Below are 19,501 nucleotides of genomic sequence, written 5' to 3'. Positions count from 1 at the left end.
CCTCCAGCACCTGATCCTCAAAAAAAAGCTCCTGTCCATCTGGAGGATGATAGCCAGCCACAGGTATGTGGGAGCAGAGGGCTGCATCAGCATGTCCTGAACACTCTGCCCTGAGTCCCAGCTCCTGTTGTCACCTGTCCCAGCCTTCCCCTCCCAGGGACTGGCCTGTCTCTGCAGGACTTTGCTTTGGGAACAGCTGCCTGCTGCAGAGCTGGAGAGAACACTGCATATTGATTTCCTCTGCTTAATGTGGCAGAGCCCAAATGCTGCTTCCTACACAGCTGGCACAACACTGGCTGTGCATCAGGGCCAGCAGGGAGAGGCAAGCCCTGCTCCATGTTTGTGGTGCAGGGGCAGGCAGAGAACATTCCTTGTCCTTGTCCTTGTCCCTGTAGGTTCAGCAGCCCGTTCCTGAAGCCAGTGTCAGAGAAACAAGCCCCTGGATACAGGGATGTGGTAAAGAGGTGAGTTTGTGGAGGAAGTGCTCACTGGTTGATTTCACTCAGGTTGTTTTCTGCCTTCTCTGGTTTCCAAAGGGCCAGTGGGATTGTTTCCTTCCTCCTTTTCCAGAGTTTGGCTGTCACCAGCATCTCCCACTGATTTCTTTCAGTAAAACTCCCTTCTGGGTAATTAGAACCTGGAAGCTTGCACTGACTCTGGAGCTGGTGGGAATTGTGCCTGCCCTGTGCAGGCATTGCATGGCTGGCTCATTGCAGGGACAGTCCCTGGGCAGGGGATCCAGGCCCTGCAGCTCAGCAGTCCCTTCTCCCCGTGCCTGGAATGTGCCTCAGGAGATGCCCCCTCCTCACCCGCTGCGAGCGCCCCAGATGTTTCACTCTCAGCACAGAAGTGGGTCATAAGAATATTTCCCAGAGAGATTAATGGCATTTTTTCAGAGCTGAATCATGTTCTATTCTGGTTACAGTTGTCCTCTCTGCAGCCATTCATTTTCCCATTCTGTCAAAGTAAGGGAAGTAATATTTATTCCCTATCATGTTCGCCTTACCAGCACTGCTATTTTTGCTGGTGGCACCATTCGATCTTTAGGGGGTTTAATAGATACCTATTTTAGCAACTTTTCTTTCTCCACTAAGACCTGGACTGACTTCCTGAAGACTAATTAGTGCTTGCCTTCTCTGGAGCTCAGCATCCCATTTTTTGCAGAGGTGACTGCTAATGACCTGCCAAGTTGATTGGATAGCAAGTGTTGCATTGGCTGAACTCACTTTTGTCTGGCTCAGAAGAAAAGCCTTTCTCACTCCCCTCTGTGTGTCTTGAGCAATAAAATTGATTGAAAATAGCTGTGCTTTCAGGGCCACCCTGAAATGAGAACAGGCACATTCATGCAGATCCCAAAGGATGCCAGGCCCTGGGTTGCAATTTCATTCTTCTCCTCTCTGTCTTTTGTAGACCCATGGATTTAAGCAGCATAAAGAGGAGGCTGTCAAAGGGACACATTCAGTCCTTGATGCAGTTCCAGTGTGACCTGATGCTCATGTTCCAGAACGCTGTGATGTACAACAGCTCCGACCACCACGTGTTCCACGTGGCTGTGGAGATGCAGCGAGAGGTCTTGGAGCAGCTGCAGGTCTTGGCTGAAGCCCTCCTGTTGTCCAGAGACAGGCTGGAGTGAGGCAGAAGGTAACCAGCCCTGCCTGAGGCCTCTCTCAGTTGGAGCAGCGATGTCTCCGTGGCTCAGGGCATCTCCCAGGCTCGGGGGATGTGCTGCCGTGGCCTCGGGTAGATCTCGTTATCCCCAGTGCTGGCTGCTGGGTTGATGGGTTGATTCAGAGCAGTTTTGGGGAGGGTACCCTGTTGGAAGCCTCCATTCTTTTTGGGAAAAGCAGCGATGTAGCCCTGCAGGGAGAAGAATTCCGTGGGATGAGAAGCAAGGGAGAGAATGCTGTGCATGGCCAGGTGGATGAGGCAGGTGCAGCCCGTGAGGGTGGCTGGCTGCACAGCGGGCACCGCAGCGTTCCCGGGTTCTGGTTGTTATCAAGTTGTGTTGGGTCGGGTGGGTCCAGCGTTACCGGCACTGACCGCACCCAAATAAAGGCCCGTGTTGAAGCTTGTCCCGGCCTGCCTGACACTGGGACTGGGACTGGGACTGGGACTGGAACTGGAGCTGAGACCAGAAGTGGAACTGGGACTGAGACTGGGCCTGGGACTGCAACTGGAACTGGGACTGGGACCGCGACTGGGTCCGGGACTGGGACTGGGACCGGGGGTGGGAAACGCGGGACAGAGCGCGTGGCTGGGGATGCGCGAAACACCGCTCGCCATTGGCCGTCCCGGCTGTCTGTCACTGTCGGAGCGGTTCCGATTGGCTGTCGGAGAGCGCGCGGGCGTGTGTCCCGCCCGCGGCGCGGCGCGCGCCCCGGAAGCGGATTCGGGCTGTGGCGGCCATGGCGCGGGAGAAGCCGGAGGCGGCGGCCGAGGCGGAGGCGACGCCGGAGCTCTCGTACCGGGAGCAGCTCGACTTCCTGAACCCCATCGCGCAGCCGCTCGCGTCCCGCAAGCTCACCCGAAAGCTGCTCAAGTGCATCAGGAAAGGTCTGGCGGCGCCGGCGGGGAGGGGCCGGGTGATGGCGGTGGCGGGGTGCGGTCCCGCACGCCGCGGTTCTCACTCAGCCCCTCACGCCGTGGTTCTCTTGCAGCGACCAAGCACAAGCAGCTCCGCCGCGGTGTGAAGGAGGTGCAGAAGTTCATCAACAAGGGCGAGAAGGGGTAAGTGCTGCCCTGGCCCCGTGGGCCCCGCTGCCCCCCGGCCCGGGCGCTGACACGGCTGTGCCCGCAGGATCACCGTGCTGGCCGGGGACACGCTGCCCATCGATGTCTACTGCCACATCCCCATCATGTGCGAGGACAGGAGCCTCCCGTACGCATACGTCCCTTCCAAAACGGTGAGTGTGGGGCGGGGGAGGAACCAGCCCTGGTGACAGGGAGCACGGTGAGGAGCCCGGGCTGTGGCCGGAGCCGTCCCGGGAGGTGCAGATGCGGTGCCCGAGTGAAGAACTCGGTGTTTGTCCCTGACCGAGGCACAGAAGGGACAGAGGGAAGGTGTAGGGGTGTCTCACTGTGGAATCACAGAGCTGTTTGTCATGATCGAGTTCCTGCAGCAGCTCCGCGTCAGTGCCAGCACATCTTCGCCAGGCTTCTGTGGGCTGGCCCGGCTCTTTTGCAGATAGGGAATTGGGGGGCTGTCGGTGTCTTCGGAGCTTCAGCCCCGGTGCAGGCAGCTCTGTGGACCCACTCTGGGGAAGAATTACGGCACATGAGCCAGATGCCAGTCCCTTCTGCCAGCCCAGCTTGTAGGAGACAAGCTGGGAAAAAGTTCCTGAGGTTCTGGCCTCGGGAAGGGACCTGGCCCCCATGGCCTCCCTGTGTTCCCTCAGGACCTGGGAGCTGCAGCCGGCTCCAAGCGCCCGACCTGTGTCATCCTGATCAAGCCCCACGAGGAGTACCAGGAGGCCTACGACGAGTGCCTGGAGGAGGTGTCGGCGCTTCCCCTGCCGCTGTGAAGGGCCGGGGCCGGGCTGTGCCCTGCGGGGCCCCGGCGGGTCCCTGTTCCCCTGCCCGGGGCCGCACGGCTGTTTCTGGGGACTCTGCTCAGAGGACTGATGGGGGGATGCTGAGCGCTGTGGGGTGAATAAAGGTGTCTGCGGGTTTTGTACAGAGTGCTCCTGGTGCTCGGGGGGAGGGCTGGGGGGGTCCAGGCTGGCTTAAAGCACAGCGGGGACAGGGGTGAGGCTGCCCCGGGAGCCCGCCCGGCCCTGCCGTGACTCACGGCCGTGCCCCGCCCGTTGTACCGCCCAGGCCGGCCCCACGCCATCCCCCTCACCCCCATACTCACGGCCGGGAGCCCCCCAACCCCGAGGGAAGCAGAGCAGAGGCCGGGAGAGAGAAATACGGGTTTATTGCAGGAACGGGGTGTGGGGCCGGGCCCGGCCTTTACGTGTTCTGCTGTGACACACAGAGCAGGGCTCTCCTTCCAGCACCTCTGGGCTCCCCAGCTCCCCCTCACCTCCCCTGGGAGGGGGTCCCCAGCTCTTCCCCACCTCAGGCACATCCCCAGTCCTCTCTCCCACCCCAGTTCCTCCCAGTGTGGCAGAGCACCAGTTCCCATCCCTCCTTGCACAAGGCACTCCCCCATCTCAGCCCGAAGAAAGCTGCACCAACCACCTCCACTGCAGAGCAGCTCCACTGGGGACAGAAGAAGCCCCAGCAGAGGTGCTGGAGCAGCTGTCCCCTCCCAGCAGCACCAGAACTCCTCGGGGTTTCCTCCTCTGCCTTCCCAGAGGCACCACCAGCCCCAGGGCCCTGCTGACAAGGCAGCCACTGCAAACAGTAGCTGCACCCTGCAGCAAGGCAGTGGGGTGGGGGACAGGGCTTCAGCTTCTCCTTGCAAGACATTAAGTTACTGGGTTGTAGGAACAGGGGCAGCAAAGCAGGAGGGACAGGGAATGTCTTCTCACAGGGTGCTTGGTTTCTGCCCTCATGGCAGAAGGAATCACAGGGCAAACACTCCTGGAGTCAGAGCACGGGGCACATGCAAGACCCCCACCCTGGCACAGATGACCCCCCGCCCTCCAGAGACCCCACCAGAAGGGCCTGAAGTGCTGCAAGAAGGAGAAGCTTCCCTGTGGCAATCGGTCCTTCAGGCCAGGGCAGCACCGAGCGGGGCCAGTCCTTGTGCACACCCTGAGATCGTCCCTTTGCAGCGGCAAGAGACCTTCCCCCTCCGCAGTCCCACTGGCGTCCCGCCCCTCAGATCTTGGAGGACTCCACCCGCTCGATCCAGGGCGAATCGATCCTGACATCCCTGGGCTCCGCCCGCAGCTGCCGCAGCTCCCGCTCCAGCGCCTGGCTCCGGTGGTACATCTCCATGTAGCTGGCCTGGAGCTCCCGCTGGTACCGCAGCACCTTCTCCTTCTCCTCCTGCCACGTTTTCCTCTCCAGCTCAAAGTTCACAGCCTGCAGCTGGCCCTGACGCCGCTCCCGCAGCAGCTCTGCCCACAGCCACTCCACCTGCCGCTCCAGGGGCTCCGCCGAGTCGCTCTGCAGGCCCCGGCACTTGGAGTCATCAGTTTCGCAGCCAGGGAAGTCCTGGCACGACGGCATGGGGTCATCGCCCAGGGGCAGCGAGGTGCCGGGCTCCGGGGGGCTCTGGAAGGAGTCTGCCAGCTGTGCCAGCTGCGAGTCCCTGGCCTGGACCTCTGCCTTGGCCTCCCGCAGCTGCGTCTTCAGGCTGAAGATCTCCCCCAGCTTCTGAGCCATCTCCTCCTGGGTGTCCCGGAGCTGCTGCTTCAGCAGGGAGATCTCTGCTGCTTTCTGGCACACCTGCAGGGCACGGGCGAGCAGTGAGGAAGGGCTGGGGGAGCAGGACCCCAGGTGGCAGCACCCCAAGTTGTCCTCATGGGAGACTATAAGCACCACACGTGGCTCATTGCTCTCGTACTGTGACCCCGAGTGACACCAGAGCAGGGAACTGCTGCCTCCAACCTGGCCCCACAGCCAGGAGGGTGGCAAGAGGGGGGAAGGAAAGGAAGGAAAGGGACTCACCTCCCACTTGGTCTCCTCCAGTTTGGGGCTGCCATGCTCGCCCTGGGGCTGCCGGAGCTTGCTCTCCTCGCACTGGCACTGCTGCAGGCTCAGCTCCTCCTGCAGCCGCTTCTTCTCCTGCTGTGCCTTGTAGAGCTGCAGCTGCAGCGCCCGCTGCCCGCGCTGCGCCTGCTGCATCACCTGCTGCAGCCGGGCCATGTACATCTGCTTCAGGTCCTCCAGCTCGTCCAGCCACAGTCGCTGCTTGTCCTCAAACGCCTGCCAGCACAAGTGGACACTGGTGAGAGGCTGTAGCCCCAGGAGGGACCCCAAGAAGTCCTGTGATATTTGATCCTCCCGCGCTTGGGCATTCCAAGCCCATCACCCACCACGGCAGCTCCTTCACTGCTCCTTCCACCCCCACATCCTTGCCTGGGGCACCCAGCACAGCTCACCTGTGTGAAGGGGTCTTCAGTCTCGCTGAGGCTCCTCTTGAGCTGCCTCAGCTCCCCTCCTGTCTCCTGCAGCCGGTCCTCCAGCTGCTTCACCGCGTCCTCCAGCGAGTAGGAGAACTCGTAGGGCGGTGGGGGCTCACCAGGGCTCTGCAGCCTGCTCAGGGTGGCCATGCTTTTGCAGGACAGGGGCATCTTCTCAGGGGCCAGGGTATCCCTGGGGCTCCGGGAAACCCTGTCCAAGGAGCCCCCAATGTGGTTGATGTGGCCCATGGAGGCGCTGAACTGGCTCTGGGCAGGCTTGAGGCGGGAGCCATAGGATGGGAAGCTCTGGATGGAGTTGTGGCTGGAGTCAGAGGCCTCATCCAGGCTGATGGCGTGGAGCAGGTGGGTGCGGAGCGGGCCGTGCTGCGGAGCCGCCGTGCTGCTCTGCGACAGCAGCGTGTGCAGGCTCCCATTGCTCTTGGACAACTTCTGCCCCTTGGACGAGGACAGGCCCTGCATGGAGACCAGCCCCTTCCCAGCCACTGCCTTGAAGGCCGAGGGCCTGATACGACACTGAAAAACAAGAGCAAGGTCAAGCATGAGCCTCTACACCCAAAGAGAACCCCCACACTCCCAGCTTCATATCCCTGAACATCCTCAAATCCCCACATCCCATCCAGGGGGGTGCAGATCATCCTACTCCATCCCCATCCTCTCGCAGACCAGGCTGTATTTCAGGCTCTCACAGCCTCACCTTGTCAAAGCGGCCCCGCTCTGGCAGGGAGCTCTTGGAGAAGTCAGCCCCGCGGTGATGCTCGCGGGAGCAGCGCTCGGGGGATCGGTTCTCGCGGTCGCTCTCGTAGTCCCGCTTGTAGCAGGCGCCCGATGTCTGGTGCTTCCGCTCCGCCCGCGTATCCTTCTTGGCCCCGTGCAGGTACCCAAAGAGCTCCCGCTGGTTCGGCCCCTTGCGCAGCAACCCGTCGGGCTGCCGGAGCCCCCGCGAGCCGCCCAGCGGGGCCCGCAGCTCCAGGGGGGACAGATCCTGCTTCTCCACCAGGCTGCCCACGCTGCCCATGCTGCCAACCACACCGACGGGCTCCGAGGAGAGGTAGGTGCCGAGGACACGCGTGTCGGGCTCACAGGTCACAGGACCCTGTGCTGCTGCCATGGAGAATTAGAGAAAAGCCCAGAACCAGCACTGCCGGGGAAGAGACAGAGTCAGTGATGCCGGGCAGCCAGGACACACCCCCGACACCCCCTTTCCCAGCCAGCCCCAAGGGCCCACACGGGCTCCTGGCACTGGGATGGATCTGCCACCTCCCGTGCAGCTTCCCGGGGGACAGGGCACAGCAGGCACGGGCCGGGGGCTCCCCGCCGCTGCCCCCACCACGGTGCAGCGCCTCCTCCCACACCCAGCCCCACCTCCCGCCCGCGGCCGGGGCCGCCACCAGAACAGGCACCTGCCGCCCAGCCAGGCGGGCGAGTTCGGGAGCCGGCAGCACCTGCCCAGGCCTGGCGCCAGCCCCGGCCCGGCGGCACCCAACCTCCCCGCCGGGACCTCCGGCTGGGACCCCCTCTGGAGACCTCCCCAAAATGCCCCTGGGGATGCCCATCAGCTTGGCCTCCCCGGGATGCACGGGATGGGCACTCTGCGGCACCACGGGGACGCTTCCCGCCGGCATGGGCGGCACGGGCTCTGCAGCTCGCAGGGGAACCCCACACAGCCCCCTCCATCCACGGGCATTCCCTCCCCAGCCCGGGCAGGGAGCAGGCGGCCACAGCCCAGCTGCTGCTGCTGCTGCGTGCCGGGGACCCCGCGGCCGGACATGGCGAGAGGGAGGGCGGTGGGAAGGGGCAGGATGTTGACGGGACAATGCAGCTTCCTGCGCAGGTGGCCGGGGGAGGAAGGATGAGAGGATGCCTTCGGCCTCGGCTCTGGCTGCCCAGCGCTAGGGAGGGGACGATGGCTTCACACCAGTGCAGGGGCCATAGAGAGTGTGGCAGGGGCGAGGCAGAGCCCCCAGCACCGCTCCCAGCCTCGCCGAGGGCTCCGGGGCCGGGTTACACCCAGGAAGCTGCCCTGGTTCTCAGCACCACGCGCCGGGTAAACAAACACCCCGCTTTTAATTGCTGCCACGCACAAACCTGTCTGACAGCTCCCGGCCTGTGCTGTCACCTCCCTCTGCGAGCCCAACACCTGCTCCGGGCACCGGCACCCCACGGAGGGCACCGGGGATGGACCCTCTGGAAGGATCGGGGCTGCCTGCGGTGCCCCCGGGCGTGCACGGGGACGGGGGACGTGGATGTTCCCATGCTGGGGGCATGGATGCGCATCCAGCCCCCGGCATTGGGGAGCAGCTCGGCCGAGCCCCGCAGCGGCTCCTCCCGGCACAGGCGGCCGAGGAAGTAGGTCAGGTTGTGGGAGGTTTGGGAAGAGCCGGGGGAACCCGGAGGTGTCCTGCCTGCGGCAGGGAGGGCAGCACCCTCCAGGCGGCAAAACACCGGTCCGGCCAGCCTGGCTCCTTCGCGATCTGCTCCCAATCCCAGCCGTGCCCAGGCAGGATACGGCCGCAAACCTTTTCCCTTTCCCATTCCCATTCCACCCGGGAGCGAACGGCAGGGTTGGAGGGAGGCGGGCGCGGGTCCCGCGCAGCCCCTCCGCGCCTCCCCGCAGCCCCGCCGGAATTTCCGGCTCGGAGAGGGCGGAGGGGGCAGTCGGTGCCCGGGCCCGAGCCCGGGACAAAGCCCCGCTGGCCGCGGGGAGGGGGATGGGGATGGGGCCGGCCGGGCCGCACTCACCATGCCGGCGGCGCTGCGGTCCCGCACGGCTCCGCTCCGCGCTCCTTCCCTCGCCGCGTTTGAACGCGCCCCTCGGCCGCGGCCGCGCGGGGCGGCGGGCGGAGCCGGCACCGGCAAATCGCGGCGCGGGGGCGGTGGGACGGGAGGGGCGGGAAGCAGCAGCAGCCGCAGCAGCAGCAGCAGGAGGAGGAGGAAGAGGAGGAAGAAGGAGGAGGAGGAGGAGGAAGGAGGGGGACGGCCCGGCCGTGCCCACCAGCGGGGCGGGGCAGGGCAGGGCGCGCTGGCTGCGTGCGGCGCCGACACTTGCGCGGAACCCCCTCCTAATGGCGGGGAGAACCCCGCAAATCCCCCCAGCTACAGCTCCGGGACCTGCAGCACCGGCGCCGGTGGGCTGCCGGTAACCCCCTGACGGGCGGGCTGGTATTCCCGCCTGAGTATCGCCCACCAAGGGTGGAGAGAAATATTTTGCTTCGTACCTGCGGCGTGGAGAGGAGTCTCGACTCCACGGGACACTCTCTCTGCCGTCCTCTAGCAGGGCAACCCCGTGTCCCCCCCTCGCAGCAGCACCCGCGGGTGGGCGGGAGCCTCACAAAGCCCGGGGACACGGCGTACCCCCGTGGGGCTCCCGCCTGGCCTGGCGCCAGTGAGACGGGACACGCTCCATCCCTCTGAATCACATCCTGGAGCCGGTTTTGGCAGCCGCAGGGAGCGAGGATCCCGGCACGGGGCGGATCTGGTCAGCGGTGTCGCTGGGAGCAGGACACCTGCAGCAGCCCTGCTCCGTCCCGGCCGGTGCCGTCTGTCCCCGGCAGGGACCGCACCGTCCCCAGCCCGGTGTGCCCGCACCCCGCTCGCTGCCAGCTCCTCCGCCGCACACCCGAGTCCTCAAGCTGTGCTGCCAGTGCTCTCCCACACGCACACACTGTCCCCGGTCCCTGCTCGCCGGGCTCACATGCTGGCAGTGTCCTCGGTGCGCTGCCAAGGCACGCTCCGCTCCCTCGGGCCTCAGCCCCCGCTCCCCGCAGCTCCTGTGGCACCAGCGCGGCCTCTGAACAAGGGAGCCCCTCCCAGCGGTGCCATGTCCCATCCTGCTGGCCTCAGGAGTGTGTCTGCCATGCCCTGGCCCTCTGCCTGGGGCTCAGTCGTGAAAGGGCCCCCGGTAGCCGGCGGGTACCGGCATCACCCCACGGGCTGGGACCGGGCGGGTTCAGCGATGCCGGGAGCCTCTCGGGGCGCTGCTCACGGCCGCACCCCTCTGCCCGTCTGCCCCGCTTCCTGCTCCTCCTCAGGCTGCACACCCCGAGCACGTCTGCCTGGATAGCAGCTTCCGCAGGGCCCCAGAGCTTGGCCCATCCCTCCAGCAGCCAGGGATGTCACCTTCTCCAGGAAGAGTTCCTTCAGCTTCCTCTGAGTTTTTCCCCCGTCCCCTGTCTCTGCTCACCTCATCTCCCCAGTGCTCCCCTCTAAGATACTACAGCAATTTCATGAGTCCACCAGCAAACAGCTCTGGAACAATCCACTTTATAACAACCTGGCAATAAAAGCCATCAATTGCTGCACCTGCTTCAACAGTAATTGGGACCCCAGAATGGGGGGTCACAGAGGGGCAGGGCTGGCCCTCCAGGGGCCCTCTCTGCCCCTGAGCATCCTGATGTTCTCCTCAGGCTTGCTGAAAGCACAAGAACACCGGGAGGCTTTGGCTGGGCTCTGCAGGGCTCCTGGGACGGCAGGCAGGGTGTGATCCATCTGTGGAAAGGCAATGGGGGAAAACTTCATCCCCTCCCGCTGGGCCATTGCCGATCCCGAAGCGTGGGGGGGGAGCAGAGCCAAGCGACCTCCGAGTCACATTCAGGGCTATAAAAGGAAGCCGGGTCTCCAGCAGGGTGCCTCTTCCACAAAAGCAACCGGGGGATGAGGGGGCTGCGAGCAGAGCTGAGAAAAAGCTGCCAGGCAGCAGGAGAGGAGCCTGGAGCGCTGAGCCAAGTGCGAGGAGCACATATGCTCTCTGTTTCTGCACAGCCACGTCTCTATGAAACCTGCCCCAATTTGTGTCATCTATTTTGAACGGCACAGAGAAATACTTTGATCTGCCTCCACCAGCCCTGGCTGCGGTTCAGGCACCAGGAAGGGGCTGGCACACAGATGGCTGATCCCAAAGCTGTGCCATGGAGAGGCAGGAGTGGGGCTGCTGGGCCAGTCTCTCCCTCTGGCTGCCCACAGCAAGGGCATCACTGGTCCTGGGACACCTGTGGAGAAGTGCACCAGCTGTCCAAGTTCACCAGCCCCTTCATGCCAGGTGGAGAGCCCATCAGGAGCTCCTGGACAGCTCCCTGAGGCTGAGCCTGCTGCTTCCATGCTGCAGAGCAGGTCCTCACCACTCTGCACCAGCACCTCAATCCCTGCCTCAGAGGAAGCCCCTGACACCCTGTCCAAGGGCTCCAGACTCCTCTCCCAGCTCCAGAGTAGCACAGAGCCCACCAGACACCCCATCCCACAGCCCCTACAGGGTCCATGAGCCCTGCACTTGGCTCTGATGCTTTTTTCCCTCCCTCCCTCCTCTCTGGAGCTACTTGTCTTCCCAGGATGGCAACAGCTTCTCTCTGAGGATGCAAAGCAACCACTCCAGGAAGTGGCAGGCAGGAGACGAGGACAGAAGGGGCCAGGAAATGCAGAGGGCCTGGTGCCAGTGCTAGTGGTGGGGCTGAACAGAGCGGTACTGGCTGTTCAGCCGGGTCTGCCCAGCCTGAGGAGGCAGCAGCACCCACAACCTGTGCCAAGACCCCAGGGGAGACATCCGATTTTCCAACCCCCCCAGAAAGGCTGAGGCAGCACCCATGGAAGGCAGGCAAGGAAAGCACAGCCAGAACTCTCCTCCTCACCCCAGAGAGGTCCTGGCCTACAAGTGCTGACACCCAGCAGTGCTGTGGATGCTGGGGCTCGGGTACAGCACAACCACAACCACTTCCTGCAGTGAAATGCCAACAGCCCAGCCCTGAGGCCACCTGGCAGCTGGAAGAGGCATCATCTCTCTCAGAGCCCGTTTCAGACTGGCTTGGCCTCTGAGCCAGAGCAGCTCAGAGCTCACCTGTCACACAGAGAGGAGCTGGGGCCAAGCCAGGACAGGTGTGCTGAAGGACGGTGAAGGGAACAGGAAAATGGAGTAGTGCCAGCACAGCCCAGGGCATTCACAACTCACAGGTGCCCTGACAGTTCTTTATTGTCCTCAGAGCTGCGTGGCAGCTCAGCCATGTCCAGCACAGGAAAGCCACCTCCTGCACCTGCCCTGGGAGGCAGCACCAGCGCCTGCAGCGACACCAGCGAGTCCCACTCTCAGCCTCCTCTGTAGCTCCCAGCAAAGTCCAGTTCTCAGCCTCCTCTGCTCCTCTGTGTCTCGCCAGCACTGCCATGCTCATCCGCTGCAAACCCCTGCCTGCTCCAGGCAGCTGCACGGCAGCCAGGGAGCCTTGGCACCAGCACAGAGCCCACGACTGGCACGCGGGGATGGGCTCAGCCAAACGTGCACCAGGGCGTCTCGTTTGTGTCACAGTCCAGCAGGACATTGAGGACGGTGCAAGGGGCTCCTGCCACGCTCAGATCTGTCCGTGACTCGATGCGGTACCTCACGTTGTTCAGGCCTCCCTCCCGATCCACCTTGAACTGTTCCTGAGGAAGAGAGAGACTGCTCGGCCCAGGCTGGAAGGGAGAAGCACCCAGGGCCCGGGGAGGGAGCCAGAGCTGGCAGAGGAGGACAGGAGCAAGGAGGGCTCAGAGCACGTGGTGATCACAGTCCCAGTCTCCCCTCTGGACCACAGGTCTCACCTGCTTCTGTGCAGCGATGCGCTTCTGGTCCCTCTTCCTCCAGGCTGGGTCGTGCAGGTGCTGGAAAGTCTCGTATCCAGTTGTGATTCCAGAGGGACGACGGACCTGGGAGAAGAGCAGAGCTTCCCTAAAGCTACTGGAACACTCCTGCACCTGCTGCTGGAGAGCAGGGCTGCCAAACTGGGTGGTCACACTGGGGGGCAGGTGAAAAGGGCAATTTCAAGGCAGGAGGGTGCAGAGAACCCCTTACCTGGAGACCAGCTCCTTTGATACGTCGATAGAACTCATCATCCTCGCGTCCCCAGCCCCAGAAGCGGTTAGACATCCCATTGCACTGGAAGGAGAGCAGCACCATAGCAGCCAAGGCCCAGCACAACTCCACAGCCTCAGAGGAGCAGACACCAGCCCAGCCTCCCCTGTCCAGCCCCCAGCAGCTCAGACCACAGGCTCTGTCCCCAAACCATTTTGACTCCTGTCCCCACCTCCCAAGTTGACCATGATAATGTCATAGCTTCTGCTCCAAACTGTCCAGGAATCCCACCCAGGAGCTCACCAGCTCATAGTGCTGCTTGGTGAGCAGCAGGATGCCACCCACGTAGGTCTTGTAGTGGTAGAGCGGGTGCAGCTCAGGGGATGCCACGTGGAAGGGCCCAGCCTCTGGGAAGCCGTAGTCCAGGTGCTCGTTGAGGGGCAGGAGATCCACGTCGTGCATGGCGATGTAGTCGGTGTCGTTGCCGCTCTCCAGGAAGCCCACGTTGATCAGGGATGCCCTGTTAAACCTGCCACGGGACTGGGGGCTCTCAGTGCCACGCACAGCAGCCACTGTCCCCACATCCCCCTGCCACAATCATCAATGCTCAGTGTCTGACCAGCCCCCAAACAGGGACACATGCAAACACAGCACTGCATCCTGCAACTGCACCCCTGCACAGTGAGCTGGGGGTGACAGCATTTACAAACACCCCATGGCCTGTCTTTCACTTCCACAGTCCCCATATGTTTGCTGCTGCAGACCTGTGACACTGGGGAGAAAGCTGAAATACCCGAGGATGAAGAATTCTATGCTCAGATTCCATTCTTGCTAAGGAAGAAAGAAGCAAACCAGCACCTTGTCCATCTCTCAGCTCCAGAATGAGCAGCTTTGGGGAGAGCATCACACACTGCCCCTGACATCCTGCTGCCCTGGTCCTTTGCTTCTGTGCAGCAGCTCCCCAACACTCACAGAGCTTCGGGCAGGACCCCTCGGCACAGGGAGACGCTATACCTGAAATGATCCACTTGGTTGAGGATGAAGATGCGGTGGCGGATCCTCTTCTTGCTGAGGAAGCGGTGCATGTAGGGCACGAAGGCCAGCAGCTCCTCGAAGCGCTCTCGGAAGGGCACCAGCAGCGCCAGCCGGTGCGGCGCCCACGACGGCTCCTCGTGGGGCGGCTGCGGCGGGGCCGGGGGCGGGCAGGGCTGCCGGGGAGCGCCCCGGTGCTGCCCGCCCGGCGCCGGCCCCTCGCCCGAGCAGCTGAGCTGGAGCCAGAGCAGCGAAGCGAAGCCGAGCAGCAGCGCCAGCAGGAACAGCGGGAAGGCGGACAGGCGGCCGGGGAAGAGCCGCAGCAGCGGCGGGGACCTGCGGGATGGAGCGGGGTCAGCGAACCGTGGGACCCCCGCACCGCGATGGCATCCGCTGAGCCCGCCCAGCCCCCGGTGCGACCCCCCGGTACGGCCGGGCTCAGTCCCCGGTACGGCCGGGCTCACCCCCCCGGTACCGCCGGGCTCAGTCCCCGGTACGGCCGGGCTCAGCCCCCGGTACGGCCGGGCTCACTCCCCGGTACGGCCGGGCTCAGTCCCCGGTACGGCCGGGCTCACCCCCCCGGTACCGCCGGGCTCAGCCCCCGGTACCGCCGGGCTCAGTCCCCGGTACGGCCGGGCTCAGCCCCCCGGTACGGCCGGGCTCAGTCCCCGGTACGGCCGGGCTCACTCCCCGGTACGGCCGGGCTCAGCCCCCGGTACCGCCGGGCTCAGTCCCCGGTACGGCCGGGCTCAGTCCCCGGTACCGCCGGGCTCACCCTCCGCCGCGCAGCCGGAGCGCGTCCCTGCGGCGGGCCGGGCCCATCGCCCCCCGGCCCCGGGACACGCTGGCGGCGCCGCCGCTCCCCCGGAAACACGGCCCCGCTCTCTTCCGCCGAAGGGGCGGGACGGGGCGGGACCGGCCGCCGGGGACATCCCCTCCATCCCGTCCCACCGCCGCCCCTTCCCGGGGTTCCTCCGGAAACCGCGGGGACACCGCACCGCATCCCCGGCAGGTGCCGGGAGCGCAGATCCACCTGCGGAGCCTTTGGGATCCTCCCAGAATTGCCTCCCTCCATCCCCCCAGTCCCAGTTCCTTCAGCACTGCCCATCCTGCTCCCTTCTCTCCCCAACACACAGAGCCAGAGCCACGGGTGGTGTCAGTCCTTTAATGCCCCACTCGCACCCCCTCCCCTCAGCCCCTCATGTTCACACCTGCCCCAGGCAGCACAGCAAGTCCCAGCAAGGCGGGGGGAGCGCTGGAAAAACCGGGGAGCAACCTCCAGGCTCCCACACCAGAGCTCTGGGGAGCCAGCGGGCATCATCCCCCTCAGTCCAACCCGCGGGAGGCCAAGGGCCGGGCAAGGGTTACAGCCAAACAGACAGGTAAGAAAATACTTCTGGTATTTCTCAGAAACAGCATTTAGAAACCACAGTTTTTTTACAGCTCCCCATAAAAAAAGATGGGTTTGGGCACAGGTGCTCCATTAGTAGAAACGCTTGTTCCGCTCCTGGCGTTTCTGGAAGACCACGGCTCCCACCACGGCGCAGACGATGATGCCCAGCAGGGCACAGAGCAGGAGCAGGAACACCTTCCAGCCCGTCAGCGGCCCGCTCCGGAAATTCCCCGTGGGGTCATCCACGTTGTCTGCAAGGGAAAGAACAGCTACAGAGGCCAACAGAACCTCGGCTCCTGTGCAGTTCTGCCAGGTGTCACCCCTTCAATGCCTCCCAGAGTACAGCCCCGACCTCCCAATCCCCCACGGAAGGTTTCCAAATCCCCCACGGAAGGTTTCCAAATCCCCCAGGGAAGGTTTCACAGGCTCACCTTTGGGGGATTTAAGGAGGCTGACCCTCGGCTCGATCTTGGTCCAGTCAACAGTCTCATCTTCTACAGGGTGCTCCACCATGAGCTGGAACAGCTTCATCGAGATAATGTCGTGATTGTCTGGGGAACAGCCATGAGCAGCAAACACCATCAGAAGCTCTGAGATGTTCACACACTCAGAGCACCCCTCAGACCGTCTTCTACCAGGTCCAGGTCCAGTCTCCTTTCCTCCCAAGCCACCCTCATCCCCAGGTATCAAACTGCAATCCAAAGACATTCTTTAGCTCTCAGGTGCCTCCTTTCCCCAGCCATGGGTCCCAAAAGAGTTTCAAGAGCCCAGTGAACAATTCAGAGAAGGGAAGCAATGGAAACTATCCAATGCATCCAGTGTTACAATCACAGTGTTTTTAGGGCTGGAAGGGACCTCTGGAGATCCAACGCCCCTGCCAAGACAGGGTCACCTAATCCAGGCTCCAACCACCACATGTTCTCCTGAGCAAAGCCCCTCTCACCAGAGAGATCTCCAGTGCCAGCAGAAGCACCAAAGAAGTACCCGGTTGGCAGCTGCACCCCTGCGATGTCGATGCAGTTCTTCCATTCATTCTTGTCTTCCACGTCAGTCATCACCTGCAAAACCAGGAGAGGGTCACACCAGGAATGTTCAGAACCATGGGACAGCTCCACCACCCTCCCTGCCCAAGCAGGGCCATCCCAAATCACATAAACTGTGTCCGGATGATTCATTAACATCTCCAGCGAGGGACACTCCACACCCTCTCCACACAATCACTTTTGGCACGCCACTCTCCTGCCTGGCTGCACCTCTTTTGGAGCTGGAGCTGCCAGAAAGGCACTGGCTGAGCGTGGTGTACCATCCCCAGGACTGGTATCCTGGTGGAGCCATCCCTGCCCCTGAGCAGCAGCAGCCCCCGTGGTCTCACCGTGAGGCGGCCACGGGAGTAGCGCACGGCCAGGAAGGTGTCGTGGTTCTGGTTGCGCAGGTCGGCCGAGCAGCCGGCCAGCTCCGTCCAGCGCCCGTCCTTGCTGTGGTCGTAGCTCAGGGAGCCGTTGTTGACCATGGCTGAGATGTAGGGGAACACACGCTGTGGGGACAGACAGGGGACACGCTGAGGGAGCTCTGGGGCACAGCCAGAGCAGGGTGGGAGCATGGCCGTGGTCAGGCACGGAGCACGGGATGTGCACGGCTGCTGCTCCACCTAAAGCTGCTTCTGCACCAAGGCAGAGCTGCCTAAAGCACAGCCTCCCTTCCTGAGCTCCCATTTCAAGACCCCCATCCTGTGACTCAACCCACCCTGTACTCCATGGCCAGGGTAACCAGAGTGTCCCACACCTGCAGAGTGGCTGGGTAAAAATCCCAGAATCATTTAGGTTGGAAAAGATCTCTGAGAGCATTCAGTTCAATCCCCACCTTGTCAGCTAGCCCTGAGTGCCACATCCAGTCATTCCTTGAACACAAAAAGCATAAGAACAGAGCACAAGTCCCAGAATGGACAGAAATCTACAGAGGCAGCAAAACCACACAGAAGGCTTTGTGATCAGTGGATTACCTACACCAGGAGAGGACAACCGGAGGCAGGAATTCACCTCCCATGAGCATCAAGACAACAGGGAGATGGGTCATTTCCAGATGCTTCATGACTTTTTTATCATGGTTTTGATGGTACAGACCCCAAAGCACAGTTTTGTGCCATAGTGAGATCCACAAACACAGAGCAGGACAGAAGAAAAGGATCCCCAGCCCTCACAGGACTGATCTGTCCCATGGCCATGGGGAATTCTGGAGCAAAAAGGCAGCCCAGGAGTTTCTTTCAGGCACACACAGGTTGCAAAGAGAAAATAAGAGCAGAAACATTACGGAATGAGTATTCAAAGCACAGAGGTCAGGGAATAGCACTCAGGATGAATATTAGCAGGTGGTGCTGGGTTTATACCAGTTCTGTGCCTGTTCTCCTGTGCAGAGAAGATGCCTTGGAAACATCTGTGTAGCCAAGACCAGCACAGGAAAGAGCAAGGAGCTTCTTATCTCCATTAATGCACACAAACTCTTCTCTTTCCCAACTCCCAGGACAGGAAGAGCAAACCATGGCCAGCTAGGGAGAGACTTTTCCTTGGATAAGGTGAGAAGCACTTGGAGCAGGAAGGGAACAGCCTGCTGGGCACTGCACAAGCTGCCTGGAGCACTCACCTCCGTGGCCTCATCATTGGGATAGGTATCAAGGAAAATAGCCAGCCCATGGAAGTTGTCCTTGCTGCCAAAGACAGGACCTGGAACAGGGCAGAGGAGTGGAGAGAAGAACAGACAGAAGGAAGTGAGAATCTGTGCTCAGACAGTTCTGAGCTCTACGAGCTGTTTGCTGCCAAGCAGGTGGCTGATGGCACCTGCTGCCCGAGCGGAACCCACGGGACACGTCAGCCCAGCCTAGCGAAACCAGAGCGGGGAGCTGCGAGCCGTCCCTGGCCAGCCGCCCCGGCACCGACCTGGCGTCAGCCGCTCCTGCGTGTACCACAGCGCCAGCCCGTCCCCGTGCAGGTTCTTCTTGCCGGCTCCGTGGATCTTGAAGTGGACGTGGAGCTCCCAGTCCTTGAGGAAGCAGGGCTGTGGGAGACACCGTGCCCCGTCAGGGCGTGAGGCGCCAGGCCCGTGCCGACCCCCGCCCGTCCCGCCCCGCGCTCTCACCACGCGGTTCCAGATGGAGCCCTCCCGACTGCGCTCGTCGGGCGTCAGGCGCACGTACTGGCTGGTGACCATGGTGCTGCCCGTGAAGTCCCACAGCGGCATCGCGGCGGAGCCCGCGCCTGCAAAGGGGCCGACAGAGCGCGGATCAGCCCGGGCCGCTCGCGGGGCGCCCCGAGCGTGCCCCCGGGCCCCCGCTCACCCTGGTACGGCTTCATCAGCGAGTGCTCCCGCTTCAAGTGCTCGCTGTTGCCATCCGTGAGCTCGGCGGGCACCGGGCGCGGCCCGGCCAGGGCCAACAGCAGCGCGGCCGCCGCCGCCACCAGCCCGCCCGCACCCGCCGCCATGCTCCGCTTCCGCCTTCCGGCGCCCCGCCCTCAGTCCCGCCTCCCAACAGCAGCATCCAATTAGAAACCCGCAATCACTGCGGTCCCGCCTTCAAACGTGAGCGGCATCACTGCCCACCTATGGCAGAGGAGAAGGGCGGGGCCAGCGGGGCGCGCAGCTCCCGTAGTGCGGCGGGAGGCGGGAGGGGGGGGGCCCGAAAGGCCTCACGGAGCGCGTTACGCGTGCGCGGCGGCGCGGGGTGTGCCGGGAGATGTAGTCCGCCCGCCTTCCCCGGACCGCCTCACGTGCGCGGCTCGTGCCGCCCGCCGGACACGTGACCCGCCCCGACGGGTCCCGGGAACGGGGACAATGGGATCAGGGACGGCCCCGGGATGGGCACCTGGAACGGGAACAATGGGATCGGGGACGGCCCCGGGATGGGCACCTGGAACGGGAACAATGGGATCGGAACGGCCCCGGGATGGGCACGGGGAACAGCCCCGGGATGGGCACAGGAACGAGAACAATGGGCTCAGGAAGGACAGGCCGGGGCAGCATGGAGGAGGTCACAGCCGCTTTATTGAGGGTCGCAGGGCAGCCCCCGCCCCACTCCCGCCGGTCTCCCCCGTCCCTCCGCCACGGCAGCCGTGGGGGCCGGGGAGCAGAACCTCCCAGCCCTCCGGATGGGCACCTCCGGCCCGGAGACAGCAGCGCCGGCTGGGACACAACGCGTGTGGTACCAACAGGGACAGGGTACAGGGCCTGCTCGGGCACACC

General features: G+C 63.3%; 4 protein-coding genes across 4 annotated transcripts; 1 reads left to right on the top strand and 3 right to left on the bottom strand.

The window, feature by feature from the left end:
• Window positions 1-2,376: 2,376 nt before the first annotated feature.
• NHP2 (NHP2 ribonucleoprotein) lies at window positions 2,377-3,678 on the top strand. The gene is made up of 4 exons (XM_030957445.1): window positions 2,377-2,553; window positions 2,658-2,727; window positions 2,798-2,903; window positions 3,396-3,678. The coding sequence occupies exons 1-4, from the start codon at window positions 2,406-2,408 to the stop codon at window positions 3,519-3,521; spliced, it is 450 nt and encodes a 149-aa protein (XP_030813305.1). The 5' UTR covers window positions 2,377-2,405; the 3' UTR covers window positions 3,522-3,678.
• A 221-nt stretch (window positions 3,679-3,899) lies between these two features.
• On the bottom strand, window positions 3,900-8,922 carry N4BP3 (NEDD4 binding protein 3). The gene is made up of 5 exons (XM_030957300.1): window positions 8,778-8,922; window positions 6,733-7,176; window positions 5,997-6,551; window positions 5,563-5,820; window positions 3,900-5,340 (listed from the first exon to the last, which is right to left on the bottom strand). The coding sequence occupies exons 2-5, from the start codon at window positions 7,144-7,146 to the stop codon at window positions 4,768-4,770; spliced, it is 1,800 nt and encodes a 599-aa protein (XP_030813160.1). The 5' UTR covers window positions 7,147-7,176; window positions 8,778-8,922; the 3' UTR covers window positions 3,900-4,767.
• Window positions 8,923-11,938: 3,016 nt separating this feature from the next.
• On the bottom strand, window positions 11,939-14,772 carry B4GALT7 (beta-1,4-galactosyltransferase 7). The gene is made up of 6 exons (XM_030957610.1): window positions 14,654-14,772; window positions 13,861-14,214; window positions 13,150-13,375; window positions 12,847-12,930; window positions 12,597-12,701; window positions 11,939-12,440 (listed from the first exon to the last, which is right to left on the bottom strand). Exons 1-6 carry the CDS (start codon window positions 14,698-14,700, stop codon window positions 12,285-12,287), a joined length of 972 nt encoding a protein of 323 aa, XP_030813470.1. The 5' UTR covers window positions 14,701-14,772; the 3' UTR covers window positions 11,939-12,284.
• Window positions 14,773-15,027: 255 nt separating this feature from the next.
• On the bottom strand, window positions 15,028-18,759 carry LMAN2 (lectin, mannose binding 2). The gene is made up of 8 exons (XM_030957609.1): window positions 18,600-18,759; window positions 18,401-18,519; window positions 18,202-18,319; window positions 17,909-17,988; window positions 16,644-16,805; window positions 16,215-16,329; window positions 15,703-15,822; window positions 15,028-15,522 (listed from the first exon to the last, which is right to left on the bottom strand). The coding sequence occupies exons 1-8, from the start codon at window positions 18,742-18,744 to the stop codon at window positions 15,362-15,364; spliced, it is 1,020 nt and encodes a 339-aa protein (XP_030813469.1). The 5' UTR covers window positions 18,745-18,759; the 3' UTR covers window positions 15,028-15,361.
• Window positions 18,760-19,501: the final 742 nt, after the last annotated feature.

The sequence above is a fragment of the Camarhynchus parvulus genome, chromosome 13 (genome assembly GCF_901933205.1).
Source record: "Camarhynchus parvulus chromosome 13, STF_HiC, whole genome shotgun sequence".
NCBI lineage: Eukaryota > Metazoa > Chordata > Aves > Passeriformes > Thraupidae > Camarhynchus > Camarhynchus parvulus.
The sequence above is the reverse complement of the archived record's forward strand: the minus strand, read 5'-3'. Positions and strand labels throughout refer to the sequence as shown.

Bases quoted from the DNA above. Each gene is read 5' to 3' on its own strand.
- NHP2 (XM_030957445.1), top strand. From the start codon at position 2,406: ATGGCGCGGGAGAAGCCGGAGGCGGCGGCCGAGGCGGAGGCGACGCCG. The intron at 2,554-2,657 runs GTCTGGCGGCGC...GTTCTCTTGCAG, and splicing joins GCTCAAGTGCATCAGGAAAG to CGACCAAGCACAAGCAGCTC. The intron at 2,904-3,395 runs GTGAGTGTGGGG...GTGTTCCCTCAG, and splicing joins CATACGTCCCTTCCAAAACG to GACCTGGGAGCTGCAGCCGG.
- N4BP3 (XM_030957300.1), bottom strand. From the start codon at position 7,146: ATGGCAGCAGCACAGGGTCCTGTGACCTGTGAGCCCGACACGCGTGTC. The intron at 5,821-5,996 runs GTGAGCTGTGCT...TTGTGCTGGCAG, and splicing joins CTGAAGACCCCTTCACACAG to GCGTTTGAGGACAAGCAGCG. The intron at 5,341-5,562 runs GTGAGTCCCTTT...CGTGCCCTGCAG, and splicing joins TGGAGGAGACCAAGTGGGAG to GTGTGCCAGAAAGCAGCAGA.
- B4GALT7 (XM_030957610.1), bottom strand. From the start codon at position 14,700: ATGGGCCCGGCCCGCCGCAGGGACGCGCTCCGGCTGCGCGGCGGAGG. The intron at 14,215-14,653 runs GTGAGCCCGGCG...TCCATCCCGCAG, and splicing joins CTCCGGCTGCGCGGCGGAGG to GTCCCCGCCGCTGCTGCGGC. The intron at 12,441-12,596 runs GTGAGACCTGTG...TCTCTTCCTCAG, and splicing joins GCATCGCTGCACAGAAGCAG to GAACAGTTCAAGGTGGATCG.
- LMAN2 (XM_030957609.1), bottom strand. From the start codon at position 18,744: ATGGCGGCGGGTGCGGGCGGGCTGGTGGCGGCGGCGGCCGCGCTGCTG. The intron at 18,520-18,599 runs GTGAGCGGGGGC...GCCCCTTTGCAG, and splicing joins GCTGATGAAGCCGTACCAGG to GCGCGGGCTCCGCCGCGATG. The intron at 16,806-17,908 runs GTGAGTGCTCCA...CTGTCCCCACAG, and splicing joins CCAATGATGAGGCCACGGAG to CGTGTGTTCCCCTACATCTC.